The sequence below is a fragment of the Scyliorhinus torazame genome, chromosome 8 (assembly GCF_047496885.1).
Source record: "Scyliorhinus torazame isolate Kashiwa2021f chromosome 8, sScyTor2.1, whole genome shotgun sequence".
NCBI classification, from domain to species: domain Eukaryota; kingdom Metazoa; phylum Chordata; class Chondrichthyes; order Carcharhiniformes; family Scyliorhinidae; genus Scyliorhinus; species Scyliorhinus torazame.
In genome coordinates, this window is record NC_092714.1 from 157,537,694 (window position 1) to 157,565,236 (window position 27,543).

General features: G+C 51.0%; 1 protein-coding gene across 4 annotated transcripts in view; it reads left to right on the forward strand.

Moving 5' to 3' along the window:
* The window catches only part of LOC140428221 (MICOS complex subunit MIC26-like), a 93,056-nt gene that overhangs the window by 12,124 nt on the left and 53,389 nt on the right, over positions 1-27,543 (forward strand). For all 4 annotated transcript variants that reach the window (XM_072514445.1, XM_072514442.1, XM_072514443.1 and 1 more), the window contains exons 2-3: positions 5,481-5,582; positions 13,024-13,143. In XM_072514445.1, the coding sequence (XP_072370546.1) occupies positions 5,481-5,582; positions 13,024-13,143 (222 nt within the window). The remainder of the gene's footprint in view (positions 1-5,480; positions 5,583-13,023; positions 13,144-27,543) is intronic.

The following is a 27,543-nucleotide window of genomic DNA, read 5'->3' on the forward strand; positions in this document are numbered from 1 at the left end:
TTTCGTTAGAGAGAAGAAGGTTAAGAGGAGACTTAATAGAGGCATACAAAATGATCAGGGGGTTAGATAGGGTGGACAGTGAGAGCCTTCTCCCGCGGATGGAAATGGCTAGCACGAGGGGACATAGCCTTAAACTGAGGGGTAATAGATATAGGACAGAGGTCAGAGGTACGTTCTTTACACAAAGAGTGGTGAGGCCGTGGAATGCCCTACCTGCAACAGTAGTGAACTCGCCAAAATTGAGGGCATTTAAAAGTTTTTTGGATAAGCATATGGATGATAATGGCATAGTGTAGGTTAGATGGCTTTTGTTTCGGTGCAACATCGTGGGCCGAAGGGCCTGTACTGCGCTGTATCGTTCTATGTTCTATGTTCTGGATTTTCCCTCCATACCAGGCAACATCCTGGTAAATCTCCTCTGCACCCGCTCCAAAGCCTCCACGTCCTTCCTATAATGCGGTGACCAGAACTGTACGCAATACTCCAAATGCGGCCGTACCAGAGTTTTGTACAGCTGCAACATAACCTCATGACTCCGGAACTCAATCCCTCTACCAATAAAGGCCAACACACCATAGGCCTTCTTCACAACCCTATCAACCTGGGTGGCAACTTTCAGGGATCTATGTACATGGACACCTAGATCCCTCTGCTCATCCACACTTCCAAGAACTTTACCATTCGCCAAATATTCCGCATTCCTGTTATTCCTTCCAAAGTGAATCACCTCACACTTCTCTACATTAAACTCCATTTGCCACCTCTCAGCCCAGCTCTGCAGCTTATCTATATCCCTCTGTAACCTGCTATATCCTTCCACACTATCGACAACACCACCGACTTTAGTATCGTCTGCAAATTTACTCACCCACCCTTCTGCGCCTTCCTCTAGGTCATTGATAAAAATGACAAACAGCAACGGCCCCAGAACAGATCCTTGTGGTACTCCACTTGTAACTGAACTCCATTCTGAACATTTCCCATCAACCACCACCCTCTGTCTTCTTTCAGCTAGCCAATTTCTGATCCACATCTCTAAATCACCCTCAATCCCCAGCCTCCGTATTTTCTGCAATAGCCTACCGTGGGGAACCTTATCAAACGCTTTGCTGAAATCCATATACACCACATCAACTGCTCTACCCTCGTCTACCTGTTCAGTCACCTTCTCAAAGAACTCGATAAGGTTTGTGAGGCATGACCTACCCTTCACAAAGCCATGCTGACTATCCCTAATCATATTATTCCTATCTAGATGATTATAAATCTTGTCTCTTATAATCCCCTCCAAGACTTTACCCACTACAGACGTGAGGCTCACCGGTCTATAGTTGCCGGGGTTGTCTCTGCTCCCCTTTTTGAACAAAGGGACCACATTTGCTATCCTCCAGTCCTCTGGCACTATTCCTGTAGCCAATGATGACATAAAAATCAAAGCCAAAGGTCCAGCAATCTCTTCCCTGGCCTCCCAGAGAATCCTAGGATAAATCCCATCAGGACCCATCAGGGGCAGCACGGTAGCATTGTGGATAGCTCAATTGCTTCACAGCTCCAGGGTCCCAGGTTCGATTCCGGCTTGGGTCACTGTCTGTGCGGAGTCTGCACGTCCTTCCCGTGTGTGCGTGGGTTTCCTCCGGGTGCTCCGGTTTCCTCCCACAGTCCAAAGATGTGCAGGTTAGGTGGATTGGCCGTGATAAATTGCCCTTAGTGTCCAAAATTGCCCTTAGTGTTGGGTGGGGTTACTGGGTTGTGGGGATAGGGTGGAGGTGTTGACCTTGGGTAGGGTGCTCTTTCCAAGAGCCGGTGCAGACTCGATGGGCCGAATGGCCTCCTTCTGCACTGTAAATTCTATGATAATCTATGATAGGACCCGGGGACTTATCTATTTTCAGCCTGTCCAGAATTGCCAACACCTCTTCCCTACGTACCTCAATGCCATCTATTCTATTAGCCTGGGTCTCAGCATTCTCCTCCACAACATTATCTTTTTCCTGAGTGAATACTGACGAAAAATATTCATTTAGTATCTCGCCTATCTCTTCAGACTCACACACAACTTCCCATCTCTGCCCTTGACTGGTCCTACTCTTTCCCTAGTCATTCGCTTATTCCTGACATACCTATAGAAAGCTTTTGGGTTTTCCTTGATCCTACCTGCCAAATACTTCTTATGTCCCCTCCTTGCTCGTCTTAGCTCTCTCTTTAGATCCTTCCTCGCTACCTTGTAACTATCCATCGCCCCAACTGAAACTTCACACCTCATCTTCACATAGGCCTCCTTCTTCCTCTTAACAAGAGATTCCACTTCTTTGGTAAACCACGGTTCCCTCGCTCGACGCCTTCCTCCCTGCCTGACCGGTACATACTTAACAAGAACACGCAGTAGCTGATCCTTGAACAAGCTCCACTTATCCAGTGTGCCCAACACTTGCAGCCTACTTCTCCACCTTATCCCCCCCCAAGTCACGTCTAATGGCATCATAATTGCCCTTTCCCCAGCTATAACTCTTGCCCTGCGGTGTATACTTATCCCTTTCCATCATTAACGTAAACGTCACCGAATTGTGGTCACTGTCCCCAAAGTGCTCTCCTACCTCCAAATCCAACACCTGGCCTGGTTCATTACCCAAAACCAAATCCAACGTGGCCTCGCCTCTTGTTGGCCTGTCAACATATTGTGTCAGGAAACCTCCTGCACACACTGTACAAAAAACGACCCATCTAATGTACTCGAACTATATCTTTTCCAGTCAATATTTGGAAAGTTAAAGTCTCCCATAATAACCACCCTGTTACTTTCGCTCTTATCCAGGATCATCCTCGCCATCCTTTCCTCTACATCCCTAGAACTATTTGGAGGCCTATAGAAAACTCCCAACAGGGTGACCTCTCCTTTCATGTTTCTAACCTCAGCCCATACTACCTCGGAAGATGAGTCCCCATCTAGCATCCTCTCCGCCACCGTAATACTGCTCTTGACTAGCAGCGCCACACCTCCCCCTCTTTTGCCTCCTTCTCTGAGCTTACTAAAACACCTAAACCCTGGAACCTGCAAAATCCATTCCTGTCCCTGCTCTATCCATGTCTCCGAAATGGCCACAACATCGAAGTCCCAGGTACCAACCCATGCTGCCAGTTCCCCTACCTTATTTCGTATACTCCTGGCATTGAAGTAGACACACTTCAAACCACCTACCTGAACACTGGCCCCCTCCTGCGACGTCAAATCTGTGCTCCTGACCTCTATACTCTCATTCTCCCTTACCCTAAAACTACAATCCAGGTTCCCATGCCCCTGCTGCATTAGTTTAAACCCCCCCAAAGAGCACTAACAAATCTCCCCCCCTAGGATATTTGTGCCCCTCAGGTTCAAATGTAGACCATCCTGTCTGTAGAGGTCCCACCTTCCCCAGAAAGAGCCCCAGTTATCCAGAAATCTGAATCCCTCCCGCCTGCACCATCCCTGTAGCCACGTTTTTAATTGTTCTCTCTCCCTATTCCTCATCTCACTATCACGTGGCACGGGCAACAACCCAGCGATAACTACTCTGTTCTAGTTCTGAGCTTCCATCCTAGCTCCCTGAAAGCCTGCCTGACATCCTTGTCCCCTTTCCCACCTATGTCGTTAGTGCCAATGTGGACCACGACTTGGGGCTGCTCCCCCTCCCCCCTAAGGACCCGGAAAACACGATCCGAGTTTATTCTATGAACTCAAGTTAACCTTTTTAAAACATACAGTGAACATCTTAGCAACTATCAATTCAAATACAACCCCCAAATAATACAACACTAAGTAATCCTTAATAAATTCCCAAACATCCATGAGACTTAAAAAAACACCTTTTACAGAAGTACATCAGGTTCAAATTCACAACTGCGAGCAGTTACCACTTTGAAAACCCCAAATGAACATTTATAAGCTTGCAGAGATTCACACACAATCTGCTGTGATTTCAGCTTCTCCAAAACGAAAATGAAACTAAACCCACTATGCAGCAAAAAGCCGAAAGCGAAAGTAAAAAGCTGACACACAGCCCAGCTCCACCCACTCTTTGACATCACTGCAGTAATAAACACCCATTTCTTAAAGGTACTCTCACTACAGATATTTATATACACGCCCATTTATAAACACCCATTTCTTAAAGGTACACCCACTGCAGGTATTCTATAAACACACCCATTTCTTAAAGGTACTCTCACATGACATATGCCCCTCATAATTTTGTAGACCTCTATCAGGTCGCAACTCAACCTCCTTCGTTCCAGTGAGAACAAACCGAGTTTATTCAACCTCTCCTCATAGCTAATGCCCTCCATACCAGGCAACATCCTGGTAAATCTCTTCTGCATTCTCTCTAAAACCTCCACATCCTTCTGGTAGTGTGGCGACCAGCATTGAACACTGTACTCCAAGTGTGGCCTAATACATCTGCAACATGACTTGCCAATTATTATACTCAATGCCCCGGCCAATGAAGGCAAGCATGCCGTATGCCTTCTTGACTACCATCTCCACCTGTGTTGGCCCTTTCAGTGACCTGTGGACCTGTACACCTAGGTCTCTCTGACTGTTGAGGGTTCTACCTTCACTGTTATTCCCAACCTGCATTCGACCTTCCAAAATGCATTACCTCACATTTGTCTGGATTAAACTCCATCTGCCATCTCTCCGCCCAAGTCTCCAAACAATCTAAATCCTGCTGTATCCTCTGACAGTCCTCATCGCTGTCCGCAATTCCACCAACCTTTGTGTCGTCCCCAAACTTACTAATCAGACCAGTTACATTTTCCTCCAAATCATTGATATATACTACGAACAGCAAAGGTCCCAGCACTGATCCCTGCGGAACACCACTAGTCTCAGCCCTCCAATCAGAAAAGCACCCTTCCATTGCTATTCTCTGCCTTCTATGACCTAGCCAGGTATTTTGCAGGGTTGGATGTTTTAGTTCTAGTTTCTGACTCCCTCTCATGGTGTAGCTAGTTAACTGACTGGGCACTTTGAAGCACGATTGTTGTTTTCCAGTGAGATATTAGATTCTTTCTATTGATCACAGAATATTTCAAGAAACATTTGGATCACAGAGGTTTATGGGCAGCACGGTAGCACAATGGTCAGCACTGTTGCTTCACAGCGCCAGGGTACCAGGTTCGATTCCCGGCTTGGGTCACTGTCTGTGTGAAGTCTGCACTTTCTCCTTGTGTCTGCGTGGGTTTCCTCCGGGTGCTCCAGTTTCCTCCCGCAAGTCTTGAACGACGTATTGTTATGTAATTTGGACATTCTGAATTCTCCCTCCTTAACCGAACAGACACTGCAATGTAGCCACTAGGAACTTTTCGCAGTAACTTCATTGCAGAGTTATTGTAAGCCTCCTGGGGCAATGAAGATTATTATTATTACCTCCGGCAGTATTATTGATGGCTTAAGCAGTTATTGGAGTTGAATCAGTACATTAACCCTGTGCTTCCCCTTGCAGGTTGTTCAACTGGCTGTGTCGCGCACAAGCCTGGCACTGCTTTCTGTGCCAGTCTTTGCACAGAGTGTCAAACCAGAGAAAGGGCTTCTCAAGATTGACCAGGTAAATATACTTGCTTTGTAGCAAAGAACACTTGTTATGGGCCAGGGTTTAGAGAACCCAAAATGTATCATGAAGTTCACCTGACCCACAACTTTTAATAGATTGTGGTATGGGGAGCATACGGCCCACTCTACAGGTGTGGTACAGCAGAAATCGAAAAGTTTTTTTCAAAAAACAAAACAATGTTTATTCTATGAACTCAAGTGAACCTTTTTATAACATACAGTGAACATCTTAGCAGCCATCAATTCAAATACACCCCCCAAAGAATACAACACTAAAGTAATCCTTACTTTCCTTTTAACATCCATAAGACATGAAAAAAAACTTTTTAACAGAAGCACATCAGGTTTAAATTCACTACTGAGAACAGTTATCACTCTGAATTCACCAAATGATCAAGAGATATTCTTTACATGGCAGAGAGAACAACATTACACCTTCTGTGGCTGACTGCAGCTCCAACACTGAAACGAAACCCAAAAACACAGACACACCCAAGCTTTTCTCAAAGTGAAACTAAAAGCTGACATACATCCCAGCTCCACCCACACTCTGACATCACTGCAGTAATAAACACCCATTTCTTAAAGGTACACCCACTACAGATATTCTATAAAAAACACCCATTTCTTAAAGGTACTCTCACATGACACAATACACCACAGGAACAGGCCCTTCGGCCCTCCAAGCCTGCGCCGACCATTGTACCTGCCTAAACTAAAACCGTATGCACTTACGGAGTCTGTATCCTTCCTACCCCCCTATCCATATGCCTTCTTGACCACCTTATCCACATGCGTTGCCACTTTCAGTGATTGGTGGACGTGCACGCCCAGATCTCTCTGCCTGTCAGTACTCGCAAGAGTTCTACTATTTATTGTGTAATTCCTACATGCATTGGAGCTTCCAAAGTGCATTGCTTCACACTTGTCCGGATTAAACTCCATCTGCCATTTCTCCGCCCAAGACTCCAACCAGTTTATATCCTGCTGTATCCTCTGACAATCCTCTTCACTATCCGCAACTCCCCCAATTTTTGTGTTGTCTCCGAACTTACTAATCAGACCAGCTACATTTCTTCCAAATCATTTATATACACTACGAACAACAAAGGCCCCAGAACTGATCCCTGTGGAACACCGCTAGTCATAGCCTTCCATTTAGAAAAACACCCTTCTACTGCTACCCTCTGTCTTCTCTGCCCAAGTCAGTTCTGTATCCAACTTGCCAGCTCTCCTCTGATCCTAAGTTTCACGTTTTGTACCAGTCTACCACGAGGTACCTTGTCAAAGGCTTTACTGAAGCCCATGTATACAACATCTACTGCTTTTCCCTCATCTATCATCTTTATCACTTCCTTGAAAAACTTGATCAAATTAGTGAGGCACGAGCTCCCCTTCACAAAACCATGCTGTCCATCACTAATAAGTCCATTTGTTTCCAAATGTGAATGAATCCTATCTCTAAGAATCTTTTCCAATAGTTTCCCTATCACTGACATAAGGCTCACCGGCCGATAATTTCCTGAATTATCCCTGCTATCATTCTGAAACAATGGAACAACATTGGCTACTCTCCAGTCCTCTGGAACTTCATCTGTAGCCAATGTCGATACAAAGATTACTGTCATCAAGGCCCCAGCAATTTCCTCCTTTGCCTCCCTCAGTATTCTGAGGTAGATCCCATCAGGCCCTGGGGACTTATCTACTTTAATGCTTTTTAAGATGCCCAACTCCTCTTTATTAATATCAACATGACTCAGGATATCTACACACTCTACCCTATACTCCTCATCCATCAAGTCCTTCTCTTTGGTGAATACTGAGGCAAAGTATTCATTTATTATCTCTCCCATTCCTCTGGTTCCATACATAGATTCCCTGCAATATCCTTGAATATCCTTTCTCTCGCTACCCTCTTGCTCTTTACATATGTATAAAACGCCTTAGGATTTTCCTGTTTGCCAATGACATTTCATGACCCCTTTTTGCCTTTGTAACTCCGACCTTAAGTTTCTTCCTACTTGCTTTATCTTCCAGGGGTTCATCTGTCTTTTAGACCTTACGATTTCTTCCTTTTTGACAAGATTCATAATATTCCTCGTTATCCAGGGTTCCCTATACTTGCCACCCTTATCTTCTGTCCTCACAGGTACATGCCAGTCCTGAATTCGAATCAACTGACATTTGAAAGCCTCCCACATGCCGGATGTTGATGTTCCCTCAAACGGCCTCGCCCAGTCAACACTCTCCAGATCCTGCCTGCTTAATGCTGTTGTAATTAACCTTCTCCCAGTCTTAACACCTTCATCTGAGGACCACTATCCTTATCCATAAGCCTTATCCATAAGCAGCTTAAAACTTACAGAATTATGATCACTGTTTGTTAGACGTTTTAGTTGCTGTGAAATGAAGAGTCTAAAATTCGTGTTCCTTTTCACCAAACACCATTTATTTCACTTCCACAGCCTCTGCACAAAACTCTTAACAACACACCACCTGACAGAGGCCACCTGAAGCCCCTTCACATATCAGTGTCAATTAATGGATACTTATCTTAAATGAGACAACTAATTGCAATGTCTCTTAACCCATTACTTAACACTGTTCCCTAAATGATCTCCGACTGAAACTTCGATCACCTGGCCGGACTCATTCCCTCGCACCAGGTCTAATATGGCCCCTTCCGAGTTGGGCTATTACATATTGTTACAATAAACCCTCCTGGACGGTCCTTACAAATTCTGCTCCATCCATGCGTCTGGCAGTAAGTGTGTCCTAGTCAATATAGGGAAAGTTAAAATCACCCGCCACGACAAGCCTATTGTTTATGCAGTTTTCCAAGATCTGTCTGCACATCTGCTCCTCTATCTCCCGCTGGCTGTTAGGAGGTCTGTAGTAAACCCCCAACATTGTGATAGCACCGTTCCTATTCCTGAGCTCTACCCAGATTGCCTCGCTGCCTGAACACTGCAACGTGTCCTCCCTCAGCACAGATGTGATATTCTCCTTAACCAATAATGCAACTTTCCCACCCATTTTGCATCCTCCTCTATCCTGCCTGAAGCATCTAAATCCTGTAATGTTTAGTTGTTAATCTTGTCCTTCTTTCAACCAAGTTGCTGTAATAGCAACAATATCATAATTCCACGTACTAATCCAAGCTCTTAAGTTCATCTGTCTTACCTGAAATACTCCTCGCATTGAAACTAATGTACTTCAGCCCACCAGCTCTTCTGCGTTAAACAACCATTCCCTGCCTGCTCTTCCTCTTAATCTTACTGGCCTTAGTATGTAGCTCTCCCTCAGTTATTTCTCCTGCTGGGGCCACGGTGGCCCAGTGCTGCTGCCTATGGCACTAAGGACCCAGGTTCGATCCTGGCCCCGGGTCACTGTCAGTGTGGAGTTTGCACATTCTCTCCGTGCCTGCGTGGGTTTCAACCCCACAACCCAAAGATGTGCACAGTAGGTGGATTGGCCACGCTAAATTGCCCCTTAATTGGGAAAAAAAGTAATTGGGTTCTCTAAATTTATTTTAAAAAGTTATTTCTCCCACTGACCTACTGCTCTGGTTCCCACCCCCCTGCCATACTAGGCAGTTCAATCTGTTTCTCTGCCTTCCACTTTTCTCCTTACTAGCTTTTGTTTCTGTCCCCTCTTTACGACCTTCTGACTTCCTGCATTGGTTCCCACCCCCCTGCCATATTAGTTTAAATCCTCCCCAACAGCGCTAGCGAACAACCCCCCTAGATGTGGAGGAAAAGATTGCAATGCAGATTTTGGATAGGTGCGGTAGTCACAGGATAGTTGTCATGGGTGACTTTAACTTTCCAAATATTGATTGGAACCACGATAATTCGAATAGTTTGGATGGAGCTGTTTTTATCCAGTGTGTGCAGGAGGGTTTCCTCACACAATATGTAAATAGATCGACAAGAGGCGAGGCCATATTGGATTTGGTACTGGGTAATGAACCGGGCCAAGTGTTAGATTTGGTTGTGGGAGAGCACTTTGGAGATCGTGACCACAATTCGGTGACTTTCACTATAGCAATGGAGAGGGATAGGAACATACGGCTGGGCAAGGTTTATAACTGGGGGAGGGGTAATTATGATGCGATTAGGCAAGAATTGGGGAGCATAAGATGGAAACAGGAACTGTCAGGGATAGGCACAACTGAGATGTGGAGCTTGTTCAAGTTGTTCTTTGTTCTTTGTATGTCCCTGTCAGACAGGGAGGAAATGGCCGAGTGAGGGAACCATGGTTTACAAAAGAGGTTGAATGTCTTGTCAAGAGGAAGAAGGGGGTTTATGTAAGGATGAAAAAACAAGGTTCAGTTCGGGCTCTTGAGGGATACAAGATAGCTAGGAAGGAGCTCAAGAAAGGGCTTAGGAGAACTAGGAGGGGGCGTGAGAAGTCCCTGGTGGGTAGGATCAAGGAAAACTCCAAGGCTTTTTGCACTTATGTGAGGAATGACCAAGGTGAAGTTAGGGCCGGTCAAGGACAGTAGTGGGAACGTGTGCATGGAGTCTAAAGATATGGGAGAGGCCCTAAATGAATACTTTTTTTCAGTGTTCACAATGGAGAAGGGCAATGTTGTTGAGGGGGATAGTGCGATACAGGCTGGTAGGCTGGAGGAGGTAGATATTCGGAAGGAAGACGTGTTAGAAATTTTGAGAAGCCTGAGGATAGATAAGTTCCCTGGGCCAAATGGGATATATCCTAGGATACTTTGGTAGGCGAGGGATGAGATTGCAGAGCCTTTGGTTTTGATCTTTATGTCCTCACTGTCTACAGGAATAGTGCCAGAAGACTGGAGAGAGGCGAATGTTGTCCCCTTGTTCAAGAAAGGGAATAGGTATAACCCTGGGAATTATAGGCCGGTTAGTCTCACTTCGGTCATAGGTAAATTATTGGAAAGGGTCCTGAGGGATAGGATTAATGATCATCTGGAAAGATACAGCTTAATCCAGGATCGTCAGCACGGATTTGTGAGGGGTAGGTCTTGCCTCACAAGTTTGATTGTATTCTTTGAGGAGGTAACTAAGTACATAGATGAAGGTAGAGCAGTTGATGTTGTATACATGGATTTTAGTAAGGCGTTTGATAAGGTGCCCCATGGTCGGCTCATGCAGAAAATAAGGATGCATGGCATAGAGGGAAATTTGGCCGATTGGATCAGTAACTGTCTTTCACATAGAAGACAGAGGGTGGTGGTAGATGGTAAATTGTCATCCTGGAGCTCAGTCACCAGCGGTGTACCACAGGGATCAGTGCTGGGTCCTCTGCTATTTGTGATTTTTATCAATGACTTGGATGATGGAGTTGAAGGTTGGGTTAGTAAATTTGCAGATGACACCAAGATTGGTGAAGTAGTGGATAATGTGGAGGGCTATTGTAGGCTGCAAAGAGACATTGATAGGATGCAGAGCTGGGCTGAAAAGTAGCAAATGGAGTTTAACCCTGATAAGTGTGAGGTGATTCATTTTGGTAGGACAAATTTGAATGCGGATTACAGGGTTAACGGCAGGGTTCTGAAGAATGTGGAGGAGCAGTGAGATCTCGGAGTTCATGTCCATAGATCTCTGAAAGTTACCACCCAAGTGGATAGGGCTGTGAAGAAAGCATATAGTGTGTTAGCATTTATTAACAGGGGGATTGAGTTTAAGAGCCGTGAGGTTATGCTGCAACTGTACAAGACCTTCGTTAGACCACATTTGGAGTATAGTGTGCAGTTCTGGTCACCTCATTATAGGAAGGATGTGGAAGCATTGGAAAGGGTGCAAAGGAGATTTACCAGGATGCTGCCTGGATTGGAGGGTAGGTCTTATGAGGAAAGGTTAAGAGAGCTAGGGCTTTTCTCATTGGAGCGAAGGTGGATGAGAGGTGACTTAATTGAGGTGTATAAGATGATGAGAGGGATAGATAGAGTGGAAGTTCAGCTACTTTTTCCTCGGGTGGATGTAGCTGTTACAAGGGGGCATAACTATAAGATTCATGGTGGAAGATATAGGAGGGATGTCAGAGGTAGGTTCTTTATTCAGAGGGTGGTTCGCACTCCCAGCTATGGTAGTGGAGTCGGACACTTTAGGAACTTTCAAGCGGTTATTGGATAGGCATATGGAGTGCACTAGAATGATTGGGAGTAGGTTGATTTGATCTTAGTTTCAGACTAGTTCGGCACAGCATCGTGGGCCGAAGGGCATGTCCTGTGCTGTACAGTTCTATGTTCTATATACTATTTCTCATCCTGTCGATCCTGTCATTCCTACTCTGACTAGCAGGTGGCAGTAGTAGCAATCCTGAAATTACTACCTTTAATGTCCTACTTTTTAGTTTATCTCCTAACTCCCTAAATATCACCTCACCATCTCCCTCAAACATCCAAAAGCACTGTCTCCCACCAGGATCATGATTGTCAATGGTCAGAATGTCATCCCCAATAAGACTGGAGCTCGCTTTGGTATCTGATCCTCTCTTTATCTTGGTTTAAGTTGAACTTACCTGATTTTCCTACTGCTCCATTGCCAGCTATACTTAGGTCCTAAACTTACTCTGGTTCTCTGCTTTGCCACCTTTCTCTCCTTCAGGATGTCCCTTAAAAGCAACCTGATTGACTAAGCTTTGGGTCATCTGACCAGAGCCCCATATGTTGCTTGTGAACCCAAAATTCTTTGGTGTCTTGTCAATTACATTGTTGAGATTTGTTGATATCAATTGCATTGTTAAGATTTGTTAATGTCAATTACATTGTTAAGAGAGATGGTGATTCATTGTCTTTGAGCACAAAAGAAGGTGATAGCTGGGACACCTGGTTGAGTGGGAGGAAAGCAGTGAGACTGAACACGCCAATAAACTCTCAGCAAAGAAAATCTCAATGTATAAGTTTCAACTTCACCATATTGGCTTTAATCCGACTAACACTTGGGACATTGTGCAATGTATAACTGCAAGTTGTGTTTGTTGATCCATATTAAACCGATCTGAATAACATTTGTTCAGAGAGTATTCTGCCAACAGCAAGAGGATAGGACAGGAATCCTCAAGAGTACCTTATTTGGGTGTCATGAATGTGTGTTCCCAAATTGGAGGTCCCAGACCCTGCTGTAATCATGAGACCCTATTTGAGCCAGCTCCTTGCCCTCATGTTACTCTGAACACCTGTCTCATCCCCTGTCATGTTTTATACCCAGTACACATGCCTACCTGCCCGTTGACCTTTCCTTCTTCCTCTCATGCATTGCATCTCCTGGCTACACCCATCCTCAGCTGGTTTTCACAGAGCGAATCATTGCAGGAATATAGCTCCTAGCTTGACTCACACCCTGTATCACCAAAGTTCTCTTTACACTTGCTCAGGTATCCCTCTAATCAATGCCTTACAGCTACTTAACCTCAACGGATAAAAGAACAATAATCTCTCCATCCTTGGTTTGCAGTTATCACTTTATACAACCCCAGCTGAAAATTATCGATTTGTGGAGGCAGAGCCAAGTCTGCTGGAGGAGAGAATCTCAGGGCTTCGAAAGTTAGTTGGACCATATACCACCGGACTCCAGGTACTGCAGTTTCTCTCACATTTGGGATAATCTATGAAGCCACTGTCTATCTCTCAGCATTGCACTTTGGTTATTTCCTCTGGCTAGGGAATGACGATTGAAGTTTTATTTTGAAACAAAAAAGCACGCGCCTCAAGGTCATTTGGGGGCACTAGATGTTTCTTCTTTGATGACCATTTTTAGGCGAGTGGAGCATTTGTTTTAATATGGACTGCTACCATTATTCCTTGGTCCCAGAAGTAATTTTGCATTTGTACTCCACGGAATAGGAGGTTCATCCATGATTGGCATAACAGATTGAGGTACTCACATAAGCAGTTCCTGAATCCAAGCATTGCAATTCTAACTGGAGTAGATGGTGGCATAATGATAATATCACTGGATTAGTAATCATGGGTTCAAATCCCACCAAGGCTGCTGGTGAAATTTGAATTTAATTCATAAATCTGGAATTTAAAGCTACTCTGGTGACCATAACAACGGTCATTGATTGTCATATTAACCCTTTAAGGAAGCAAACCAGCCATCCAGGCCGACACGTTACTTTCAATTCACTGCGATTGGATTGGCTCTTAACTGCCCTCTGAAATGGCCTCGCAAGCCACTAAGTTCAAGGGCAGTTAGGGATGGACAACAACTGCTGCCTCACTAGAGGCACCCACATCCCATGGAAGAATATATTTTTTTAAACCATTGGGTTATTATCAGATGTGAGCTTTGAGAAATCTTGTTTTACTTCCTGTTGGTTTGATAGTGACGAAACACATCTAATAACTAACTTGCTGTGTGATATAATCTTCCTGTTCTGCTGAATACACTGAATATGCTGCAAAATTCTGTATCACAAATTAGTTCTTTAAGTTCAAGATCAACGTCAATGGACATTGCAGGTCATGAGAAGCTGGCAAATTATCTCTCCAAGGTTGAGACCAACCATTTAGCTGCCTCTGCTGTGCCCTTGTTTAAGAAGGGCAGCAGGGAAAAGCCTGGGAACTACAGACCGGTGAGCCTAACGTCTGTAGTAGGTAAGTTGCTGGAAGGTATTCTGAGAGACAAGATCTACAAGCATTTAGAGAGGCAATGACTGATTCGGGGCAGTCAGCATGGCTTTGAGCGTGGAAAATCATGTCTCACAAATTTGATTGAGTTTTTTGAGGGGGTGACCAAGAAGGTAGATGAGGGCAGTGCAGTAGACGTTGCCTACATGGACTTTAGCAAAGCCTTTGACAAGGTACCGCATGGTAGGTTGTTGCAGAAGGTTAAAGCTCACGGGATCCAGGGTGAGGTTGCCAATTGGATTCAAAATTGGCTGGACGACAGAAGACAGAGGGTGGTTGTAGAGGGTTGTTTTTCAAACTGGAGGCCTGTGACCAGTGGTGTGCCTCAGGGATCAGGTTCCACTGTTATTTGTGATTTATATTAATGATTTGGATGAGAATTTAGGAGGCATGGTTAGTAAGTTTGCAGATGACACCAAGATTGGTGGCACAGTGGATAGTGAAGAAGGTTATCTAGGATTGCAACGGGATCTTGATCAATTAGGCCAGTGGGCCGACGAATGGCAGATGGAGTTTAATTTAGATAAATGTGAGGTGATGCATTTTGGCAGATCGAATCAGGCCAGGACCTACTCAGTTAATGGTATGGCGTTGGGGAGAGTTATAGAACAAAGAGATCTAGGAGTACAGGTTCATAGCTCCTTGAAGGTGGAGTCGCAGGTGGACAGGGTGGTAAAGAAGGCATTCGGCATGCTTGGTTTCATTGGTCAGAACATTGAATACAGGAGTTGGGACATCTTGTTGAAGTTGTACAAAACATTGGTACGGCCACACTTGGAATACTGTGTGCAGTTCTGGTCACCCTATTATAGAAAGGATATTATTAAACTAGAAAGAGTGCAGAAAAGATTTACTAGGATGTTACCGGGACTTGATGGTTCGAGTTATAAGGAGAGGCTGGATAGACTGGGACTTTTTTCCCTGGAGCGTAGGAGGCTTAGGGGTGATCTTATAGAGGTCTATAAAATAATGAGGGGCATAGATAAGATAGATAGTCAACATCTTTTCCCAAAGGTAGGGGAGTCTAAAACTAGAGGGCATAGGTTTAAGGTGAGAGGGGAGAGATTCAGAAGGGCCCAGAGGGGCAATTTCTACACTCAGAGGGGAGTGAGTGTCTGGAATGTGCTGCCAGAGGTAGTAGTAGAGGCGGGTACAATTGTGTCTTTTAAAAAGCATTTAGATAGTTACATGGGTAAGATGGGTATAGAGGGTTATGGGCCAAGTGCGGGCAACTGGGACTAGTTTAATGGTAAAAACTGGGCGGCATGGACTGGTTGGGCCGAAGGGCCTGTTTCCATGCTGTAAACTTCTATGATTCTATAAAACCAAACTCATTCTGTCCCCTCTGTTTAGCTCAGTTGGCTGCACAACTGGTCCGTGATGCAGAGCGAGGCCAGCAGTGTGCGTTAAATCCCTGTTCCAGTTGAGGTTATTCATGAAGTCCTATCTTCTCAACCTTGCCCCTCATCGGAGGTGTGGTGATCCTCAGGCTCAATCACCACTTGTCAGCTCTCCCCCTCAAAGGGGAAAGCAGCCTATGGTCATCTGGGACTATGGTGACTTTACTTTTACCCTCTGTTGCCCTGAATCTGAACCTCAGTCTAGTTTCTGGGCACAGTCCTTTTTCAACTCAACTCTCCCTTGATATTATTGTCCCATTCCCTCAATTCTACTCCCACTAATCAAAGAACAGGAAAGTACTGCACAGGAACAGGCCTGCGTCGACCGTGCTGCCCGTCTAACCTAAAACCTTCTACACTTCCGGATCCATATCCCTCTATACCAGATGACCTGTAGCACGGCTTCATTGATGTCATTTGTGGATGGAGCTGGGCTGTGGCTGTCAGGTGAGAGGGACTTTTAGTGTTTGGGTTTTGGTTTGTTGCTTTGGACTGCAGAAGAGAAGGAGCAGTGTATCCCTGTTTTCATTTTAAAGCTGTTCCAGTGAACTGAAGGCACATTAGGTGTGGCAAACTGCCTTGGTAACTTTGATGATAAGAGTTGCTTTCCGGAAGGAGTTTTGAATCTGCTGATTGGAACTGGATCAGAAGCTTAGGGAAAGGACAAGTCCCATTCAAGTGACATTATAGTATGCTCCGCCACGCCCTTGAAAGGGGTTTTGCTTTATTGGATTTTGTATTGAATTGGAACAGCTAAGGGGGGATTCATTAAGTGTTATATACATAGATTACTGTTGCTGTTGTGTTTTCACTATGTTTGTAATTGTTAAGAAATTCTTGCTGTGTTTTATATATCTTTAACTACATTCTTAGAATAAACTTTGTTTTGATAAAATTGCCCAGGAGCTCTGATGAATCACTCCTGAAGGGAAGGCTCTTCTAGCCAAATTCAACTTGAAAGTTATAGGTCAGGTGAACTTCATAGAATACTTTGGAGTTTCTAAGCCCTGGCCCATAACACCATCCTATTCACGTATTTGTCAAGACACCTCTTAAACGTCTCTATCATACCTGCTTCTACCACCTCCTCCAGCAGTGACTTCCTTTGTGACCCTCCCCACCACTGCACATGACAGCTGGAATATATCTCTCTTCGTAAATCCTGCCCCCACCCTTTCAAAACCCGTGCCATCTCCCACACCCCCTCCTCAAATAACTGTCACCTGGGCAGAATTTAATCTAGTCCCTAGGAACAGGAACAATGGTGGCCGAGCCCACTTAATCATGGGAGAAGTCCCACTTCAGTCTCCTGGCATCAGCAAAGACTCTCCCTATTCCCTCAATTTCAGTGGGGGAGGGGGGATGGTTCTGGAATGGGATTCCTGGTTGCCACCAGTGAGATATAAATTAGACTCATTAATGAGCCAATTGACACCCATTTTCCTGAGCCACTGCAATGCATGGGAGGTCCAGGGATCAAATAGGGGCTGCATAGCTTTCCCACGACTGCAGAGGTCATTGAAATCCATCCCCTGCCCCTGCCTTCGAACCATCTTCTTCCCTCACCACAATCTCATTCCGTAATCCCACTCTCAATTTTGGCCTGGGCCCTCTCATGTGGATGCATTACCAGCAGCTGTCATTGCTCCTGTGGACACTGATGGCTGGGAGGAGCTGCTGGCCTCAGAATTTACATGTATATAAAGAGCAAGCAGGTAGTCAGGGAAAGGGCTGGCCCACTCAAGGACAGGGGAGGGAATCTATGCATGGAACCAGAGGAAATGGGTGAGGTACTAAATGAGTACTTTGCATTAATATTCACCAAAGAGAAGGACTTGGTGGATGATGAGTCCGGAGATGGGTGTGTAGATAGTCTGGGTCACATTGAGATCAAAAAGGAGGAGGTGTTGGGCGTATTGAAAAAATAACGGTTGACAAGTCCCCAGAGCCTGATGGGATCTACCCCAGAATACTGAGAGAGGCAAGGGAGGAAATTGCTGGAGCCTTGACAGAATCCTTTGTATCCTTACGGGCGACAGGTGAGGTCCCAGAGGACTGGCAAGTAGCTAATGTTGTTCTTTTGTTCAAGAAGGGCCACAAGGATAATCCAAGAAATGACAGGCCGGTGAGCCTTACGTCAGTGATACGGAAATTATTGGAGAGGATTCTACGAGACCGGATTTACTCCCATTTGAAAGCAAGTGGACGTAATAGCGAGAGGCAGCACGGTTTTGTGAAGGGGAGGGTGTGTCTCACTAATGTGATCGAGTTTTTTGAGGGAATAACAAAGATGGTTGATGAGGGTAGGGCAGTAGATGTTGTCTATATGGACTTCAGTAAGGCCTTGACAAGATGCCTCATGGCAGACTGGTACAGAAGGTGAAATCAGACGGGATCAGAGGTGAGCTCGCACATGATGAGGACACATTCACCCCAGCAGGGCTCCCTTCCACAGCCTGCCCCTCAACTCCCCCCACCTCCCTCAATTCCTCCTCCCATTTGTGCTTCATCTCCTCGACAGGAGCACCTCTCCATCAGCTCTCCATAAATATCTATCACTCTCCCCTCCTCAATGTCATCTTCGGACAACAGCTGATCTTGTAACACTGGAGGTGGCAGCCCTGGGAAGCACGGCACCTCTTTCCTCACAAAGTCCTTCACCTGCAGGTATACCTGAACCTATTCCCCTTCGGCAACTGATACATTTCCTCAAGCCGGAGTCTCTGCTCCGCGCCGCTGCTCCCTCACAGCTCAGCTCCTGAATGTCTGGTGTCCGGAGTCTCTGCTCCGCGCCGCTGCTCCCTCACAGCTCAGTTCCTGAATGTCTGGTGTCCGGAGTCTCTGCTCCGCGCCGCTGCTCCCCCACAGCTCAGCTCCTGAATGTCTGGTGTCCGGAGTCTCTGCTCCGCGCCGCTGCTCCCTCACAGCTCAGCTCCTGAATGTCTGGTGTCCGGAGTCTCTGCTCCGCGCCGCTGCTCCTGAACAGCTCAGCTCCTGAATGTCTGGTGTCCGGAGTCTCTGCTCCGCGCCGCTACTCCTGAACAGCTCAGCTCCTGAATGTCTGGTGTCCGGAGTCTCAGCTCCGTGCCGCTGCTCCCCCACAGCTCAGCTCCTGAATGTCTGGTGTCCGGAGTCTCTGCTCCGCGCCGCTGCTCCTGAACAGCTCAGCTCCTGAATGTCTGGTGTCGGAGTCTCTGCTCCGCGCCGCTACTCCAGAACAGCTCAGCTCCTGAATGTCTGGTGTTCGGAGTCTCTGCTCCGCGCCGCTGCTCCCTCACAGCTCAGCTTCTGAATGTCTGGTGTCCGGAGTCTCTGCTCCGCGCCGCTACTCCCTCACAGCTCAGCTCCTGAATGTCTGGTGTCCGGAGTATCTGCTCCGCGTCGCTGCTCCCTCACAGCTCAGCTCCTGAATGTCTGGTGTCCGGAGTATCTGCTCCGCGCCGCTGCTCCCTCACAGCTCAGCTCCTGAATGTCTGGTGTCCGGAGTCTCTGCTCCGCGCCGCTGCTCCTGAACAGCTCAGCTCCTGAATGTCTGGTGTCGGAGTCTCTGCTCCGCGCCGCTACTCCTGAACAGCTCAGCTCCTGAATGTCTGGTGTTCGGAGTCTCTGCTCCGCGCCGCTGCTCCCTCACAGCTCAGCTTCTGAATGTCTGGTGTCCGGAGTCTCTGCTCCGCGCCGCTGCTCCCTCACAGCTCAGCTCCTGAATGTCTGGTGTCCGGAGTATCTGCTCCGCGCCGCTGCTCCCTCACAGCTCAGCTCCTGAATGTCTGGTGTCCGGAGTCTCTGCTCCGCGCCGCTGCTCCCTCACAGCTCAGCTCCTGAATGTCTGGTGTCCGGAGTCTCTGCTCCGCGCCGCTGCGCCCTCACAGCTCAGCTCCTGAATGTCTGGTGTCCGGAGTCTCTGCTCCGCGCCTCTGCTCCTGAACAGCTCAGCTCCTGGATGTCTGGTGTCCGGAGACTCTGCTCCGCGCCGCTGCTCCCTCACAGCTCAGCTCCTGAATGTCTGGTGTCCGGAGTCTCTGCTGTGACTCGCTGCTCCCTCACAGCTCAGCTCCTGAATGTCTGGTGTCCGGAGTCTCTGATCCGCGCCGCTGCTCCTGAACAGCTCAGCTTCTGAATGTCTGGTGTCCGGAGTCTCTGCTCCGCGCCGCTGCTCCTGAACAGCTCAGCTTCTGAATGTCTGGTGTCCGGAGTCTCTGCTCCGCGCCGCTGCTCCTGAATAGCTCAGCTCCTGAATGTCTGGTGTCCGGAGTCTCTGCTCCGCGTCGCTGCTCCCTCACAGCTCAGCCCCTGAATGTCTGGTGTCCGGAGTCTCTGCTCCCTCACAGCTCAGCTTCTGAATGTCTGGTGTCCGGAGTCTCTGCTCCGCGCCGCTGCTCCTGAACAGCTCAGCTCCTGAATGTCTGGTGTCCGGAGTCTCTGCTCCGCGTCGCTGCTCCCTCACAGCTCAGCCCCTGAATGTCTGGTGTCCGGAGTCTCTGCTCCGCGCCGCTGCTCCCTCACAGCTCAGCTTCTGAATGTCTGGTGTCCGGAGTCTCTGCTCCGCGCCGCTGCTCCCTCACAGCTCAGCTCCTGAATGTCTGGTGTCCAGAGTCTCAGCTCCGCGCCGCTGCTCCCTCACAGCTCAGCTCCTGTATGTCTGGTGTCCGGAGCCTCTGCTCCGCGCCGCTGCTCCCTCACAGCTCAGCTCCTGAATGTCTGGTGTCCGGAGTCTCTGCTCCGCGCCGCTGCTCCCTCACAGCTCAGCTCCTGAATGTCTGGTGTCCGGAGTCTCTGCTCCGCGCCGCTGCTCCCTCACAGCTCAGCTCCTGAATGTCTGTTGTCCGGAGTCCCTGCTCCGCGCCGCTGCTCCCTCACAGCTCAGCTCCTGAATGTCTGGTGTCCGGAGTCTCTGCTCCGCACCGCTGCTCCCTCACAAGTCAGCTTCTGAATGTCTGGTGTCCGGAGTCTCTGCTCCGCGCCGCTGCTCCTGAACAGCTCAGCTCCTGAATGTCTGGTGTCCGGAGTCTCTGCTCCGCGCCGCTGCTCCCTCACAGCTCAGCTCCTGAATGTCTCGTGTCCGGAGTCTCTGCTCCGCGCCGCTGCTCCCTCACAGCTCAGCTCCTGAATGTCTGGTGTCCGGAGTCTCTGCTCCGCGCCGCTGCTCCTGAACAGCTCAGCTCCTGAATGTCTGGTGTCCGGAGTCTCTGCTCCGCGCCGCTGCTCCCTCACAGCTCAGCTCCTGAATGTCTCGTGTCCGGAGTCTCTGCTCCGCGCCGCTGCTCCCTCACAGCTCAGCTCCTGAATGTCTGGTGTCCGGAGTCTCTGCTCCGCGCCGCTGCTCCCTCACAGCTCAGCTCCTGAATGTCTGGTGTCCGGAGTCTCTGCTCCACACCGCTGCTCCCTCACAGCTCAGCTTCTGAATGTCTGCTGTCCGGAGTCTCTGCTCCGCGCCGCTGCTCCCTCACAGCTCAGCTTCTGAATGTCCGGTCTCCGGAGTCTCTGCTCCGCGCCGCTGCTCCTGAACAGCTCAGCACCTGAATGTCTGGTGTCCGGAGTCTCTGCTCCGCACCGCTGCTCCTGAACAGCTCAGCTCCTGAATGTCTGGTGTCCGGAGTCTCTGCTCCGCGCCGCTGCTCCCTCACAGCTCAGCTCCTGAATGTCTGGTGTCCGAAGTCTCTGCTCTGCGCCGCTGCTCCCTCACAGCTCAGCTCCTGAATGTCTGGTGTCCGGAGTCTCTGCTCCCTCACAGCTCAGCTTCTGAATGTCTGGTGTCCGGAGTCTCTGCTCCGCGCCGCTGCTCCCTCACAGCTCAGCTCCTGAATGTCTGGTGTCCGGAGTCTGTGCTCCGCACCGCTGCTCCCTCACAGCTCAGCTCCTGAATGTCTGGTGTCCGGAGTCTCTGCTCCGCACCGCTGCTCCCTCACAGCTCAGCTCCTGAATGTCTGGTGTCCGGAGTCTGTGCTCCGCACCGCTGCTCCCTCACAGCTCAGCTCCTGAATGTCTGGTGTCCGGAGTCTCTGCTCCGCGCCGCTGCTCCCTCACAGCTCAGCTCCTGAATGTCTGGTGTCCGGAGTCTCTGCTCCGCGCCGCTGCTCCCTCACAGCTCAGCTCCTGAATGTCTGGTGTCCGGAGTCTCTGCTCCCTCACAGCTCAGCTTCTGAATGTCTGGTGTCCGGAGTCTCTGCTCCGCGCCGCTGCTCCCTCACAGCTCAGCTCCTGAATGTCTGGTGTCCGGAGTCTGTGCTCCGCACCGCTGCTCCCTCACAGCTCAGCTCCTGAATGTCTGGTGTCCGGAGTCTCTGCTCCGCACCGCTGCTCCCTCACAGCTCAGCTCCTGAATGTCTGGTGTCCGGAGTCTCTGCTCCCTCACAGCTCAGCTTCTGAATGTCTGGTGTCCGGAGTCTCTGCTCCGCGCCGCTGCTCCTGATCAGCTCAGCTCCTGAATGTCTGGTGTCTGGAGTCTCTGCTCCGCGCCGCTGCTCCCTCACAGCTCAGCTCCTGAATGTCTGGTGTCCGGAGTCTCTGCTCCGCGCCGCTGCTCCCTCACAGCTCAGCTTCTGAATGTCTGGTGTCCGGAGTCTCTGCTCCGCGCCACTGCTCCTGAACATCTCAGCTCCTGAATGTCTGGTGTCCAGAGTCTCTGCTCCGCACCGCTGCTCCTGAACAGCTCAGCTCCTGAATGTCTGGTGTCCGGAGTCTCTGCTCCGCGCCGCTGCTCCCTCACAGCTCAGCTCCTGAATGTCTGGTGTCCGAAGTCTCTGCTCTGCGCCGCTGCTCCTGAACAGCTCAGCTCCTGAATGTCTGGTGTCCGGAGTCTCTGCTCCCTCACAGCTCAGCTTCTGAATGTCTGGTGTCCGGAGTCTCTACTCCGCGCCGCTGCTCCTGAACCGCTCAGCTCCTGAATGTCTGGTCTCCGGAGTCTCTGCTCCGCGCCGCTGCTCCTGAACAGCTCAGCTCCTGAATGTCTGGTGTCCGGAGTCTGTGCTCCGCGCCGCTGCTCCCTCACAGCTCAGCTCCTGAATGTCTGGTTTCCGGAGTCTCTGCTCCGCGCCGCTGCTCCCTCACAGCTCAGCTCCTGAATGTCTGGTGTCCGGAGTCTCTGCTCCGCGCCGCTGCTCCCTCACAGCTCAGCTCCTGAATGTCTGGTGTCCGGAGTCTCTGCTCCGCGCCGCTGCTCCCTCACAGCTCAGCTCCTGAATGTCTGGTGTCCGGAGTCTCTGCTCCGCGCCGCTGCTCCCTCACAGCTCAGCTCCTGAATGTCTGGTGTCCGGAGTCTCTGCTCCGCGCCGCTGCTCCTGAACAGCTCAGCTCCTGAATGTCTGGTGTCCGGAGTCTCTGCTCCGCGCCGCTGCTCCTGAACAGCTCAGCTCCTGAATGTCTGGTGTCCGGAGTCTCTGCTCCGCGCCGCTGCTCCTGAACAGCTCAGCTCCTGAATGTCTGGTGTCCGGAGTCTCTGCTCCGCACCGCTGCTCCTGAACAGCTCAGCCCCTATATGTCTGGTGTCCGGAGTCTCTGCTCCGCACATCTGCTCCTGAACAGCTCAGCTTCTGAATGTCTGGTGTCCGGAGTCTCTGCTCCGCGCCGCTGCTCCCTCACAGCTCAGCTTCTGAATGTCTGGTGTCCGGAGTCTCTGCTCCGCGCCGCTGCTCCCTCACAGCTCAGCTCCTGAATGTCTGGTGTCCGGAGTCTCTGCGGCGAGTCGCTGCTCCCTCACAGCTCAGCTCCTGAATGTCTGGTGTCCGGAGTCTCTGCTCCGCACCGCTGCTCCTGAACAGCTCAGCTCCTGAATTTCTGGTGTCCGGAGTCTCTGCTCCGCGCCGCTGCTCCTGAACAGATCAGCTCCTGAATGTCTGGTGTCCGGAGTCTCTGCTCCGCACGGCTGCTCCCTCACAGCTCAGCTCCTGAATGTCTGGTGTCCGGAGTCTCTGCTCTGCGCCGCTGCTCCCTCACAAGTCAGCTTCTGAATGTCTGGTGTCCGGAGTCTCTGCTCCGCGCCGCTGCTCCCTCACAGCTCAGCTCCTGAATGTCTGGTGTCCAGAGTCTCTGCTCCGCGCCACTGCTCCCTCACAGCTCAGCTCCTGAATGTCTGGTGTCCGGAGTCTCTGCTCCGCGCCGCTGCTCCCTCACAGCTCAGCTCCTGAATGTCTGGTGTCCGGAGTCTCTGCTCCGCGCCGCTGCTCCCTCACAGCTCAGCTCCTGAATGTCTGGTGTCCAGAGTCTCTGCTCCGCGCCGCTGCTCCCTCACAGCTCAGCTCCTGAATGTCTGGTGTCCGGAGTCTCTGCCCCGCGCCGCTGCTCCCTCACAGCTCAGCTCCTGAATGTCTGGTGTCCAGAGTCTCTGCTCCGCGCCACTGCTCCTGAACAGCTCAGCTCCTGAATGTCTGGTGTCCGGAGTCTCTGCTCCGCGCCGCTGCTCCCTCACAGCTCAGCTCCTGAATGTCTGGTGTCCGGAGTCTCTGCTCCGCACCGCTGCTCCCTCACATCTCAGCCCCTGAATATCTGGTGTCCGGTGTCGCTGCTCCGCGCCGCTGCTCCCTCACAGTTCAGCTCCTGAATGTCTGGTGTCCGGAGTCTCTGCTCCGCACCGCTGCTCCCTCACATCTCAGCCCCTGAATATCTGGTGTCCGGAGTCTCTGCCCGCGCCGCTGCTCCCTCACAGCTCAGCTCCTGAATGTCTGGTGTCCGGAGTCTGTGCTCCGCACCGCTGCTCCCTCACAGCTCAGCTCCTGAATGTCTGGTGTCCGGAGTCTCTGCTCCGCACCGCTGCTCCCTCACAGCTCAGCTCCTGAATGTCTGGTGTCCGGAGTCTCTGCTCCCTCACAGCTCAGCTTCTGAATGTCTGGTGTCCGGAGTCTCTGCTCCGCGCCGCTGCTCCTGATCAGCTCAGCTCCTGAATGTCTGGTGTCTGGAGTCTCTGCTCCGCGCCGCTGCTCCCTCACAGCTCAGCTCCTGAATGTCTGGTGTCCGGAGTCTCTGCTCCGCGCCGCTGCTCCCTCACAGCTCAGCTTCTGAATGTCTGGTGTCCGGAGTCTCTGCTCCGCGCCACTGCTCCTGAACATCTCAGCTCCTGAATGTCTGGTGTCCAGAGTCTCTGCTCCGCACCGCTGCTCCTGAACAGCTCAGCTCCTGAATGTCTGGTGTCCGGAGTCTCTGCTCCGCGCCGCTGCTCCCTCACAGCTCAGCTCCTGAATGTCTGGTGTCCGAAGTCTCTGCTCTGCGCCGCTGCTCCTGAACAGCTCAGCTCCTGAATGTCTGGTGTCCGGAGTCTCTGCTCCCTCACAGCTCAGCTTCTGAATGTCTGGTGTCCGGAGTCTCTACTCCGCGCCGCTGCTCCTGAACCGCTCAGCTCCTGAATGTCTGGTCTCCGGAGTCTCTGCTCCGCGCCGCTGCTCCTGAACAGCTCAGCTCCTGAATGTCTGGTGTCCGGAGTCTGTGCTCCGCGCCGCTGCTCCCTCACAGCTCAGCTCCTGAATGTCTGGTGTCCGGAGTCTCTGCTCCGCGCCGCTGCTCCCTCACAGCTCAGCTCCTGAATGTCTGGTGTCCGGAGTCTCTGCTCCGCGCCGCTGCTCCCTCACAGCTCAGCTCCTGAATGTCTGGTGTCCGGAGTCTCTGCTCCGCGCCGCTGCTCCCTCACAGCTCAGCTCCTGAATGTCTGGTGTCCGGAGTCTCTGCTCCGCGCCGCTGCTCCCTCACAGCTCAGCTCCTGAATGTCTGGTGTCCGGAGTCTCTGCTCCGCGCCGCTGCTCCTGAACAGCTCAGCTCCTGAATGTCTGGTGTCCGGAGTCTCTGCTCCGCGCCGCTGCTCCTGAACAGCTCAGCTCCTGAATGTCTGGTGTCCGGAGTCTCTGCTCCGCGCCGCTGCTCCTGAACAGCTCAGCTCCTGAATGTCTGGTGTCCGGAGTCTCTGCTCCGCACCGCTGCTCCTGAACAGCTCAGCCCCTATATGTCTGGTGTCCGGAGTCTCTGCTCCGCACATCTGCTCCTGAACAGCTCAGCTTCTGAATGTCTGGTGTCCGGAGTCTCTGCTCCGCGCCGCTGCTCCCTCACAGCTCAGCTTCTGAATGTCTGGTGTCCGGAGTCTCTGCTCCGCGCCGCTGCTCCCTCACAGCTCAGCTCCTGAATGTCTGGTGTCCGGAGTCTCTGCGGCGAGTCGCTGCTCCCTCACAGCTCAGCTCCTGAATGTCTGGTGTCCGGAGTCTCTGCTCCGCACCGCTGCTCCTGAACAGCTCAGCTCCTGAATTTCTGGTGTCCGGAGTCTCTGCTCCGCGCCGCTGCTCCTGAACAGATCAGCTCCTGAATGTCTGGTGTCCGGAGTCTCTGCTCCGCACGGCTGCTCCCTCACAGCTCAGCTCCTGAATGTCTGGTGTCCGGAGTCTCTGCTCTGCGCCGCTGCTCCCTCACAAGTCAGCTTCTGAATGTCTGGTGTCCGGAGTCTCTGCTCCGCGCCGCTGCTCCCTCACAGCTCAGCTCCTGAATGTCTGGTGTCCAGAGTCTCTGCTCCGCGCCACTGCTCCCTCACAGCTCAGCTCCTGAATGTCTGGTGTCCGGAGTCTCTGCTCCGCGCCGCTGCTCCCTCACAGCTCAGCTCCTGAATGTCTGGTGTCCGGAGTCTCTGCTCCGCGCCGCTGCTCCCTCACAGCTCAGCTCCTGAATGTCTGGTGTCCAGAGTCTCTGCTCCGCGCCGCTGCTCCCTCACAGCTCAGCTCCTGAATGTCTGGTGTCCGGAGTCTCTGCTCCGCGCCGCTGCTCCCTCACAGCTCAGCTCCTGAATGTCTGGTGTCCAGAGTCTCTGCTCCGCGCCACTGCTCCTGAACAGCTCAGCTCCTGAATGTCTGGTGTCCGGAGTCTCTGCTCCGCGCCGCTGCTCCCTCACAGCTCAGCTCCTGAATGTCTGGTGTCCGGAGTCTCTGCTCCGCACCGCTGCTCCCTCACATCTCAGCCCCTGAATATCTGGTGTCCGGTGTCGCTGCTCCGCGCCGCTGCTCCCTCACAGTTCAGCTCCTGAATGTCTGGTGTCCGGAGTCTCTGCTCCGCACCGCTGCTCCCTCACATCTCAGCCCCTGAATATCTGGTGTCCGGAGTCTCTGCCCGCGCCGCTGCTCCCTCACAGCTCAGCTCCTGAATGTCTGGTGTCCGGAGTCTCTGCTCCGCGCCGCTGCTCCCTCACAGCTCAGCTCCTGAATGTCTGGTGTCCGGAGTCTCTGCTCCGCACCGCTGCTCCTGAACAGCTCAGCTTCTGAATGTCTGGTGTCCGGAGTCTCTGCTCCGTGCCGCTGCTCCCTCACAGCTCAGCTCCTGAATGTCTGGTGTCCGGAGTCTCTGCGGCGAGTCGCTGCTCCCTCACAGCTCAGCTCCTGAATGTCTGGTGTCCGGAGTCTCTGCTCCGCACCGCTGCTCCTGAACAGCTCAGCTCCTGAATGTCTGGTGTCCGGAGTCTCTGCTCCGCGCCGCTGCTCCCTCACAGCTCAGCTCCTGAATGTCTGGTGTCCGGAGTCTCTGCTCCGCGCCGCTGCTCCTGAACAGCTCAGCTCCTGAATGTCTGGTGTCCGGAGTCTCTGCTCCGCGCCGCTGCTCCCTCACAGCTCAGCTCCTGAATGTCTGGTGTCCGGAGTCTCTGCTCCGCGCCGCTGCTCCTGAACAGCTCAGCTCCTGAATGTCTGGTGTCCGGAGTCTCTGCTCCCTCACAGCTCAGCTCCTGAATGTCTGGTGTCCGGAGTCTCTGCTCCGCACAGCTGCTCCCTCACATCTCAGCCCCTGAATATCTGGTGTCCGGAGTCTCTGCTCCGCGCCGCTGCTCCCTCACATCTCAGCTCCTGAATGTCTGGTGTCCGGAGTCTCTGCTCCGCACCGCTGCTCCCTCACATCTCAGCTCCTGAATGTCTGGTGTCCGGGGTCTCTGCTCCGCGCCGCTGCTCCTGAACAGCTCAGCTCCTGAATGTCTGGTGTCCGGGGTCTCTGCT